The 12,791-nt window shown below is 40.6% G+C and overlaps 1 gene segment (V, D, J or C); it reads left to right on the top strand.

The window, feature by feature from the left end:
- Positions 1-9,145: 9,145 nt before the first annotated feature.
- Positions 9,146-10,108, top strand: LOC120435637. The segment is given in 2 exon segments: positions 9,146-9,198; positions 9,306-10,108. Coding segments are annotated over 2 exon segments (375 nt in total).
- Positions 10,109-12,791: the final 2,683 nt, after the last annotated feature.

Here is a 12,791-nt window from a genome sequence, read left to right as displayed (position 1 = left end):
TCTCCTATCATCACTACAGAAGACTAGAACTCTAAATGCTCTAACATATATAATCTCAACAAGTCAGACCATTCTCTGTTGGAGTAATCCTCATGTACATTCGTATACCTCCTAACTAATTCTATACAGTCTAACCATGTCCTGCGTGTCTCTTCCAAAGTCTTAACATTACTATTCCATTAGTTCTCTCTACCAACCCTGCACTTTGTGGGTGATATGAACAATGATGTTTTTAGTGTTATCCCTAGATGTTGTGCCATCAATCTAATCACTTCATTTTCAAAATGTGGACCATTATCACTATAAATGGTCTCAGGAATCCCATGTCCCAAATGATATTCTTACATATTGCTTTGGCAACCGAAATGGCATCTGCTTCCCTAGTTGGTACAATTTCTACCCACTTTGAAAAAGGACACACTATCACTAAACAGTACTTATAGTTATTACAGTTGGACAGCTCTATAAAGTCCATGTAAATAACTTGAAATGGGTGACTGGGTCTAGGGAATTTCCCTCTCTTAGGTCTCAAATTACCCCGAGAATTGTGCTTGAACATATCATACATGACCTACAAAAAAGTTTTTTTAAGGGTATTTAATCTTAAAGTATAAACTACTCATTATCTCCCTCCTGTTGCGACATGGCAAAGCCCATGGCGCAAAATAGCAGCAGTCTTATACAAATTCTAAGGCAGTATTGGTTTATCACACAGATAACAAACACCATCCTGCAAGCTCGCTCCTACTGTAAATCACAACTGTTTCCCTGCAGTAGATGAGTGGCCCTGCATGTCTACCAGTGCATTCCGCATAATAGCCAACGTCTGTTGGTGTTGCACTGCTAAAACGCTAACACCATGTTCTCCTAAAGTTGCCTCTTTCGCGATCTTATCTGCAAAAGCACTCCCTAATGCATCTGGATCTTTCCCTCACATGTGTGCTACACATTTACAAACGGCAATTCTACTGGGTAATAACACTGCCTCCAGCAGATTTTGCAAGAGTTTGGCGTGTTCTACAGGTTTCCCTGTAGAGGCTGTCACACCTCATCTCACCCACTGTACCACGAAGAAATGTAATGTAGCAAATGCATACTGGCTATCAGTGTATATCGTCACATCTTATTTCTCTGCAGCATTAGACACTTCCGTTAAAGCTAGCATCTCTGCTACTCAAGCAAATATAAAACATGCTAGTTGTCCTGCACAGATAACTTTCTCACTATCTACTACAGTAAACCCGTTTTAGTTTGTCCCTCTACTGTTGTAAAACTCAACCACCAACAAACCAAACCTTTCCCTCACCAAGTGGCACATCTATTAAGTCATCCCTCGGCTTACACTCCTTCTCTACGTGGTCTCTACACTCATGAGAAGTGCCCTCTTCTTTCGTTGGCAAAAGGTTTTCAGAATTGTGCATCACTTTTTGGTAATATGTGGTTGTGAGAGTAATAGTAACATTAAAGACAAGTGTCTTGTAGGTGACAGAAATGTAATTTTAGTCTGCAGTAGTAGACATCTACCTCGTGTGAAACTAACAATGTCAAAAGGTGAAATAAACTATTTCCTGAAACATTGTACAGCTTAGGCTGCTGCACATACTGATCTCACGCATGGAGGTAAAGCACAAGCAACTAGAGCTAATCTTTTAGGATAGTAAGTTACTGGCTTCACTTGTGGAAAAAAAAAAGTGCTGTTAGTTATATCACAGTCACCTGGCATTTATGCTGTTCACAGAACCACAAGTCCATCGCTGGACCTCCTCTGCGCTGTCACTTTTTGGAGCTTGGCACGCTCCCTCAAATGCTCATGATTCAACGTTGCTGAAGATTTTAAAGGCAGAGCACGTCGTACACCTTAGTTGTCTTCCTCAACGTCAACGTCGAAACTCTTTCATTTTATTTTAAGATTTTGCTGTGCAGAGTCTCCTCATGACGTTCTCCTGGAAGCTCAGTAGCACAGCTCTCTGTGCTGAAGGCGATCTCTGATCCTCCTGAAGACTCTCTCCAGGCCTCAGCTCCCATCTTGTGGACGATCCTCTCAGTCACTTCTCTCGTCATGGCATCTCACGACATCTGCAAATTAAAATGACACTCCTCTCGCCACATGGCTTCCGCCATGTGTCAACTCCCAATGAGACATGTACAAGAATGTTGCACAGTCTCCCTAAAACAATCTCCAGGGTTTGTCCCTTGGAGCAGCTTCACTCAAGCTGTAACCCTGTGTAAAAACATTAGTCAGCAATTAAATGTTTAGCTTGTCTAACTCTCAGCTCCACCTGGAGCCTGTATCCTGGAAGACAAATCCGTTAAATCAAACTTCACATTTTCAACCGACTATAGATCAAAGGAATAATAAAGTATTCAGCATAAAAGACAAATATCATGTGCAGGTTTTCCCCAATCATTAAATCACTATTATTATCACAATTTGTCCCAAATCATGAATCATCCCAATTTATTCCACAATTTAATCGGTGACTTTCCTTAAGCAATGTCACTCCACTCATTTTATCACTATGAGCTCAGTAGTGGCCAGCTAATGAGCCCCATATTCAACTATTCTGTAACCACTGCACATTTGTTCAATTGTCACTTGTCTGTCTGTGCTGAATCCTTTACAAGCACTCTTAAAGAAAAACAAACATTAGCCAAAAACAGTTCATCCTGGTTATCAGGTGTCGGCCATTCAGATTCCAGAGAAGCTGTGAAAAGTCATAAAGTTAACACTGCTGTGGAAAAAGTAACAATGGTTTCATCACAGTATGTCTCAAACTGTATTCACTTCTCCCCTGTAACATTCATATTTTCTCCACAACACAGTGTAATTTCATCATCAACACACAGCCTGTAACCACAGTTTTCTTCACACAAAATCTCAGTAATCCTGTGGTAGAAAAAACACATTAAGTTGTGTCCTGCTATAAATCACATGATCAAATCACATGATTAACCATCTGCTGTAAAAGAAATGTTAATGTTAGCGCTGCGCAGGTGTATACACTCTTTCTCACAGTAATCTCTGTGAGCAACACAAAGTAGTTAATAACACACCCATGGTGAATTCACAGACACAGAAAATTTTAAACCAAAAGGTTAAATTTGCAGAGTTCACATAGTCATGTGACCCAAGTTTCCTCCTGTGGTCTCCTTCTGTTCCTGCAACAGAGACACACACAGAGATACATCCACACCTTTGTCAGGTGGGGTTAACTTCACACAATGGTGTTGTCAGTCAGTCTTGTCAGCTTTTGTCAGTCAGTTAGTTAGTTCCCCATTTATTTTAAAATTCTCACTCATTCACACAGTCATCCATTCTTTCTTATTGCTGATTGTGGAATTTCATCGTCGCATTTTCATTTTCACCCACAGCAAAATAACGTCATTTCAAAAGGAAAAAGAAAAACTCCAAATTGGATTCCTCTCTGAATCCTTTTTGACAGGGACTTGTTTTCTGATTGTCCCAAATAAGTGGCTTTCTCCCAAGCCCATTTTAATCTTTTGGAGAAACTCACTTTTGCAACAGTTTTCTCGACGACGAGTCGATATAACGCTTCTGTTCTAATCGTGCATATCTGCTCAAACAGAGATCATCAACCGAAACCTTCAGTGCACCATGAAAGTAACAAAATAAAAAGAAAGAAAGAAAGAAAATAAAGGAAAGCAAAGGAAAGAAAGACCTTGTTAAGTCATGACACGTGTTCTTCATGCCAGGGGATAAATCGTAACAACCCATTTGGCAGGCTCAACTTAGTAACAAAAGACAAATCAACAGCTAGATCAATCTCAAACATTCATCCAATCAGTCACACACACAACATACAGCATAACCCTGTTGTCTCATCACATAATAAGTTTCTTCTCATGTAACCAAAAAATGTTTGCCGTGGTAAAACTTCTTCATACACCAGAAACTCACAATCAGCTCACTCAGTTAAAACCCTCATCAGCATTCTGTTTTCCTCTATGATGCAGTCATCTCTCCTCCTATAATATTCAGTCCACTAGTCTATGTATCACTTTCATCTTACTAGTGACTTGGACAAGATGACAAACAGAATCTCATGCTTAAGATGCTGTCTGGTCTTCATGAGTATCATTTATTGTGTATATGCATGTAGGGTTAGTATGGTTGATGTATTTTCTGTATGTTTTGTGTTCCTCTCATCACATTTCATTAATCTCATCACTGCTTAAAACCACACACATCTCTCTCTCTTTTTAACTGTTCTTCTCTCCAAAACAGAAAGTAGCATTATAGCTGTTTCAGGCTGAGAAACACCAAACACTCTTCGTGCTATCATTCACCACACAACTTATGTTATTTCTTTGTCCGCTGGGCAGGTGACCTGCAGAATCACGTCTGCCCCAGCTGGATACCTTTTCACACACACCGTGACGTCAGACACTCTCACACTCACTTCTGCTTAGAGCACAATTTCACTTCATTCATCAACGATCCACACACCACGTGCTGCCCAATAAAACTTTGCAGTGTATTTCATCCTCTTTCAAGGCAGACTTAAACACCATATGTTTTTTTTTTCTGTTGTATTAGGGATGGATATGTGGTTGCAACGTTTATGTTCACTTTCTTTCCTTTCTGTCTCCTCTCCTGCCTAGTCTGTTTTGGACTCAACGCTGCTCCTAATGCCTCTCCATACTCAGCCTTTAGTCTCTCCTCCACCTCTGCCTCTTACGCTCTTCTCTGGCTCTTTTTTCTGCTAACATTCTTGCTCTTTCTAATGCTTTTCCACGGTGTTGTTCCACAACTTAGCGACTGCTAACTGCAATTCCTTCCTCTGCTTAGCTGTCCCTGTTTTACCTGCTGCACTTAGAGTTATTCTTTCTACAAGCATTTTACACTGAACTTCCACTAATATCCTTCAAATACACCAACAACCTACATACTGCATGCTGCCCGGTGAATATTTCTCCATAAATTTTACATCCCCTGCTAAGGCAGCCTTACACATTTTATTCTCACACAAGACAACAATCAGCCACACTCACGCAGACCACGTCTGGCCCGCACACACAACATAGGCCCTATCGCTTGCGTCTACACGCACAGCTAGCGCGCTCTGTTGAAAACTCTCAAACGCCCCATATGGCGGAGAATTCAACCGTCGGACACTCTCCAAACGCCCCAAATGGCGGAGATTCCAACCTTCGACACTCTCCAAACGCCCCAAATGGCGGAGATTCCGAACACTCCTCACGGCGGAGCTACCGAACCTAGGTTATCTCCACGCCCCTGCAGCGGAGAAGCCTGCGTCTCTCTCACGCTGCTAGCGCGCTCCCGTACCTGCGATCAACGCGGGGTCACGTAGCCGCTCTCTAAGGCCTTCTCTACTCACTGTTCGTGTTGTTTCCGTTCATGGGAAGAGTCTCTGTATCCCGTCAATCGCCATCCATCCCGAGGGGAGTTCAGACGCAAATTATCCGGCCTGGTGACAAACAAAGCACCAGGACTTTCCGTCCATCATCCCAGACGTTGCGGTGGCGTCCTCTCCCTCTCCCCGCGGTGGATGCGATGTGTTAGGCTCCGGCTCCGAAGGACCAAATAAATGTTGGGTCTAAACTCAGACCCCGCTGTATCCAGGACTTATTCCCATGAAAGAAAAACAAGGCAACAGTGTTCGATCGATTACTTGCGCAAGGGAGGCCTCGGCTATGTCCAGCATGGAAGTGACCCCCATGAGGACCTCCTCTCGCTGGCTTTTATTGACAAACTTCAAACAATAGTTTACAAAACACCTCCCCTCGCAACCCCCTTTGGTTACAAAGACAAGGCACTGTATGTATGTATATGCAGGTGTGTGTGTGTGTGTGTGTGTGTCCTCCTGCTGACCAAAGGGTCGTAAACGCAGGAAGCTTACATCAAAGGAAGTAGATCTTCCAGATAGGATGTATCTGCTATAAAACCTCCCCCAACACAAAGTGGTTAGAGGTGCTCAGGATCAAAGGAATAGCTTTGATAATACTGCTTGAACTAAGACTGTACAAATTTAAGAAACACAATGGCAACATTCAACAATTAGACCTAACAAAAACAATCGCATGAGTGCTGCTGTTTGACTGAGGAAGAATAAAGTAGTCGTGGTAAGCCAATCACATGACCACTTCAAGAGGACAAAGCAACAAGGTGACATATACCAGTTTTTAAATTGTGTTGATAGGCCACGTAAAACCAGAGTCATGATAAACAATATATACGCGGCGTTTTTCCTCAATACTTTCGTCACATTTACTGTCTAAAGACAGCGCAGCAAGACCGCTCTGCTTATGAGCAAAAAACCCCCCAAAAACCAAAACAAAACAAAAAAAACAGCCCTTTCATGTTGGTGGAAAAATGCACCATGTCGACCAATCAGAAAATGATATGGCAACATGACATTTGGTTGTTTAGGAAGAGGAGGAAGTTTTAGGAGTGACAGAGAGAGAGAGACAGACAGACAGACCGAAGAAAAAGAAAGACAGTTTTGAGATGTGACGTTTAGCGTGTTTGGAGTGTGTAGTTAATGTGTTGTCTTGTGTAGTTAGTGTGTAGTGTTGTGGATAGTTTTGTGTTGTGTGTCAGAACAATGAGGCGACTGCTGTCTCCAGGTAGAAACAGGAGTGATACACCTGCTGCTGTCAGACCTGCAGGTATCAGGCTGTGATGTTCTCCTTTATAGTGGACAGAACTTTTTGGAGTGGCACAAATAATTTGTGTGGCATCTTATTGAATGCAGAACAGCTGATTGTTCGGTAAATAGTTTGAAATGGTTATTTAAAAAAAGGGGTAATAACTTTGTTGTTTGCAAAAATTGTGCATAGGATTTTAAAATTGACATTTTATATTTGCATTTAAAGTTATGAAATATGATTAATTAAACATCTTTGTGGTTGTTACAGTAAAAAATATAACTTTTTCTACTCGGGTTTTATGTTTTTTGTCTGATTTTAGATCAATTGTGTTAATACAGTATGTCAAAATGAAAACATAACTGTAAATTCAGACACATGAGGTTGTGCTGAAAAGATACCAAACAAGCCAAAGTAAATAGTTTTTATCAATCAATCAATCAATCAATCAAGGCTTTATTCGCCACATGCAGGTTGCCCTGCAGTGAAATGGGACACCCCCACCCCCCTGACCTTACACACACAACACAGACATCACATGGGGATACAGGTCGGAGATCGGTAGCGTTACAGAAAAACACTGAAATGTACACTACAATGGGAAAGTACAAGAGGAAAAAAAGAGACCTCTACTCATGCTGGGCTCCTATGGGAGGACAGCATGAGAACAGGAAACAAAAAAAAAACTCCTCTGCACAAAAAGCACATAAATGTCCGCAGCATAACATTATGGAAGACGTGACAAGCAACAGGGTTGGGTGGGGGTTGAGGAGTAATCCGAAGCAAACACAGCAGCCGTCCTGCCCAGCGCTGTCATTCCAGCGCGGGCTCAGACCACCGTGTTCCCCAGGAGGGTTCCGCTTTCTTAATTCTTCGATAAGCCAGGGCCAAGCCAGCTCCAATCAGCAAGAACCCTGTTATCATGGTTCAGAGTAGGTAGATATCTTCAGCGTCCTCGATCGACAGTCCTGCTAGGCACACGATCCTCCATTTCTGCCACCCGTCCATCGTGTATCCAGCAGGGAAAGTACCTCCAGGGCACTCGGGCTCTCCCGAGCCCACACTTCTCGTTAAGAAGAGGGTGTCAATAGCATTCAGAGACCAGTTGATCAAATCCATAATTCTCCTTTAGGTTTTAGAAAACAGACTGTGAGAGAGTGTTCCAGGGAAAAGTAAAAACACGAGACAAGACAAGGACATAAGAAGCTAAGCAGGGAAGATAAGGGAGAGGAGAGGAGAAAAGTGCGACCGCCTTCGCCGAGAGCCAAAGGATCTCTTTTAAAGGTAAAATGTGGAGGGAAAATCAAAAGTAGTTAAAAATGACCAATTATACCCTGGACCCCAGAGGGTTAAACCTTTTTTTAAAGTAACGCAATAGTTACTTTTCAAGTAATTAATTACTTTTAGAATCTTGTAACTCAGTTACTTTTTTGAAAAAGTAACTGGTAACTATAATTAATTACTTTTTCAAATTAACTTGCCCAACACTGCTGAACAGTAAAGAAAATCACTGAAAAATGCAACAAGTATAATTGTTTCAGTTTGACCTTGAAAACAGAAGTTGACAAAACTTTGTGGAGGTGTGAAGACTTCAGTCAAAACTTATGATTTTCTTCAGCAGATGGAGTTTCAAAAACATGACTTCAAAATAAATCTTCTGGTGTGTTTTAAAATAGTTTCTTGAAGATCTTTCACCTCTCATCCGAGGAGCTTCTTCAGTTCTAAAAGACACACAATTAAAATCATCTTTGTTAGAAATGTGTCTAAAATGTTTTCTCTGCTTTTAGAGTTTCACCTTTTTCACTGGTAGAAATCAATCTTATGTTCTTTATCAAGATGCCATGAAATATTTATTTAATCAGGAATAAGTGAGAGGGAAACAGTATGTTATGTTGAAGACAGCTGTCCTTTATATTACTGCTACATTAAGGAAGAGCATCCTGCTGTACAAACGAACCTGAGGAAGGATCTGGAGATGTGCAGAACGGAAGTGCTGTCAGAGAGCTGACCGATGGAATCAGAATCTTTTTATAGAATAAATGTTTACTGTCTGAAAACCTTAATAAGAGAGACAGATCTATATGCTATTATTTTCCCCACATTTTTATCTGACCAACAATATCAAGATCAAGAGTTGTTAGAGGAAATGAGAAAATGCTTGGCCATGAAGTTTGTATCTCAGCTGTGTACATCATAATTACCTCCACCTAATATAATACAAACTAATATACAGATGAAGATACTGATCAGCAATTTGGCATGAACTGCTTATTTGTATTTCTCACGCACATAATCATAAACATGAAATACAAATAAAGACAACATTGTGAAAACAAACAAAAAAGAAAAGTCAATGACAGTTGGAGTCAGATCATTTCCATAGAGAGGCACTTTGCATCAGCAGCACCATGCTCCAGTGCTCTGGGAGAGTTTATAGTCCTGAGAGTTGAACACTGGATGACTGACAGCTGTCCTTCATCACAACAGAAGCCACAGAAATCCTCCTCATCAAAAACATGACTTTGATCTGCGTCCTCATCTGGACTCTCCTCTGCTGCTGCTTCACAGGTAAAGTCCAGAGAATCAAACTCCTCTCCTCTATCAACATCTGTCCCTCTGAAATGAAGCCCACAAAACCATGAAGCTGCTTTATGTTTTTGTCTCTGCATCCTCAGAGTCCAGAGGACAGATCACAGTGACTCAGCCTGGAGCAGTGAGCTCTGCTGTGGGAGGATCTGTGAGCATCAACTGCAAAACGAGTCACAGGGTAGATGATGGAGAAGATCAGTTCTGGTACCAGCACAGAGATGGAGAACGTCCTAAACTGCTCACTAGCTATGGAAATCGCAAAGTCTCAGGGATTCCAGACCGTTTCACAAGCAGTGGATCAAACACTGACTTCACTCTGACCATCAGTGGAGTCCAGGCTGAAGATGCAGCAGTTTATTACTGTATGGGAGAATTCAATGTTAACAGTCAGTATTCGTTCACACAGTGAAAAACAGTCGTACAAAAACCTCCCTCAGTCAGACTGAACAGAAACTGAACTGACGGCTGCAGCTGGAAGATACTGCAGAGACTGATACAGTTCACTGAGGACACACACACACACACACACACAAACATAAATTGTATTTTTTTATGAACTGCTTAAATTTTGTCAGGAAACAATTTATGCTTCGTGAAGTATGTAGAATAATGTTTTGTCCTCACTAAGTGTTGTCCTCGTGAACGTAGACTCAGCTATACAGACAGCTAACCACTCTCTTAATCAAAATCCAAGGAACAGGCCGATGTGTTGAGTTGGATGATTTAATAAGGAAAAAGTGTGAAACTGTTGACAAAACCAGAAATAAACCAATAAAGATGTTGCATCAATATACAATATAACAAACACACCAGTAAGTCACATATTCAAAAATATGAACACAATATTTATCTGCTTAGTGAGTGCCTGAAAAAAACATCAAATGAAATCACGCTCATGATCAAAATGTTAAAGAAACCACATGGCATATGAGCTAGCTTAACCTTACTAGCTTAGGTTATACATGCATTGAAATTACATTCAAACTACAAACTATATCACGCTTTCACAACATATAATAATGCACACAAGTCGTCTCAGTGATAACAAACAACATTACTTACAGATGATGCCGTTTATCAACTTGTGAAGGCATGGATGTCAACAGATTAACAGAGGTGAAACTGCCTCTGGCTAGATCTTGCAGAGTAAAAATACACAAAAACAAGCACTAGAGGGCAAACTGCAGGACAGAAAATACCTAATGCCAGCATAAATATTTTACATTCTTCATTAATAAACTATGATAGAGCACACACACAACTTAGACTCACTTGAAGAACACACAAATAAAAAGACATCACTTTAAATATCTGACTAAAAGTCACCGTTATCCTTTGAAGTCTCAATGTAAAATCAACGAGCTTTGGTCATAGCAAAAAAGTGTAAACGGACACATAAAAGGTAAAAATGTAGCACAATAGTCACTGCTCTTGCTTGTCATCGTTTCACACCAGTTCCTACTGTACCAGCTTAAGTGCTACTGTACTATCCTATAACAATGACACAATACTTTATAATAACTACACAGTTTTAATCATCATCCCTTTTTAAAATCAGACTTGTTTCTCTCCACTCTCATAAATTATTTAATTATTCACTGCTCACTAAGAGTAAATCAGCCTTTTATATTGAGGACAGCTGCAGCTGACCAACTCTCTATGTTTGCATATGTGTCCTGCCTCTCTGCTCACAGCTGTTAAGAGGCCAGTGTTGATCAGTGGCTGTCCAGGCCTTTCAGAGCCACTCACACACCAGCAGCACAATGATGATGTCACTGACTCTACTGGTGGCCACCCTGGGGCTCCTTGTTCAGGGTGAGACTCTCTGTGAAAACTTTGCTTCAGCATGCAGCCAGGTTCACCACAATGATGTTCTGCTCTGATGGAGGAACTCTGAAACAAGCAGCACTGACCTTCTTCCAACTGTTCTCCATGTTAAAGAAATGATCCTCTAATGTTTGATCATCTTTTTCTGAGTTCGATTTGTCTCAATAACTCTTCTCTTCTTTTCCTGTTTTCAGGTTCATCAGCAGAAATCATCCTGACTCAGACTCCTAAAGCTCAGTCTGTTGTTCCTGGACAGACTGTCTCTATCAGATGTAAATCCAGTACATCTATAGATGATGACATTAACTGGTACCTTCAGAAATCTGGAAAAGCTCCTAAACTCCTGATAGCTGATACTACATATCATCAGTCTGGAGTTCCAGATCGCTTTCGGGCAGCAGTTCAGACTGATGTCAGGTTTATATTGTTGGATTGTCATTTATGCTTAGAAATATATAATCATATATGCTAAGAGGTATATAATCAATTGTATAATGATAGAGGTCTGATCCTTAGTAGTCTGCAAAGACTCTGTGTGCCTTCCAGAGTGTTCTGGCATGCACACACATCCTAAGGTCATGAGAGAGGTCGTACCTTCTCTTTCTGATATATAGTATGGGAGGACACCTACTCTGTATCTGTTTAAGTATAAGAGCCTTTTGTTTAGGTGGACCGCTGGACTCCTGGCACCAGCTTTTTAAGAAGGCGTTCACAGGGCTATATCTTGACGCACACACACACACACACGCATACCCACACTACACACAGACGGTACTCTTTGTTCACATGTATGCCTGTGTAAGATGTCATATGTTAATGAACCTATGCATATTCATGTAACCACAATAAAGAGCAGTGCTACGGGGGAGCTAACTGACAGTGACTGGGGTTCGAGCGGCAGGTACAGCGCTCATCACGGTTCTCTCCCTCCTGCACGAGATCACACAAAGAGTTCAGCCTGGTGTCCAATGCTTTGCTAGCAGCAGTAGAATTGTCTTGGCTGTTCCAGCAATAGAGTTGTGCCTAGACAAACCTAACAACTGACTTCACTCTGATCATCAGTGAAGTTCAGGCTGAAGATGCAGGAGTTTATTACTGTCAGCAGGTCAACAGCTACCCGCTCACACAGTGATACAACGCCGCACAAAATCCTTAAACAGCTGAAGAGGAACTGATCAACAGCTGCAGTTACACAGTATACCATAAAATATATATTTTTAAATATGGAAATAAAACAATCTCAACAGATAGGTCAACCAAACAACATTAAAATAAATTAATTTTAGATTTTAATTATTTGTGTTTTTTCATACATTTTATATTTGGTATATTAAACCGATGTGGACCGAATTTTATTTGATATCTTTCAAACATTTTTATCAAATACTTTTTAAAACTTTCCAACTCTTACCTGCTCTGTGTTTTGACAAAAAATGATTCATTTTTTAAATTTAAGCTATGTTTTCATCAACTCATTCAGTATTTAATAATTCAGTACAGAGTCAAATATAAAGCATTTTTTAAATGACATAAATTAATCATCACTGGCCTTTGATTAAATATCACTAGTTTACATTTTTGTGACAAAACATATGACAAAAGTTATGAGTTCAAACGAAATATGCACGACCACAGTTGATTTATTAAATATTAACAGCAGCTGTTTTTTCTAAATCCCTTTATAAGGGCGATGCCCTGCTCCAGGACTAAAGTATCTTTATTGTTTGGACTTTTTACATTTAAAT

The sequence above is a fragment of the Oreochromis aureus genome, linkage group 22, assembly GCF_013358895.1.
Source record: "Oreochromis aureus strain Israel breed Guangdong linkage group 22, ZZ_aureus, whole genome shotgun sequence".
Classification (NCBI taxonomy): domain Eukaryota; kingdom Metazoa; phylum Chordata; class Actinopteri; order Cichliformes; family Cichlidae; genus Oreochromis; species Oreochromis aureus.
This window is presented reverse-complemented; position numbering and strand designations above follow the sequence as displayed.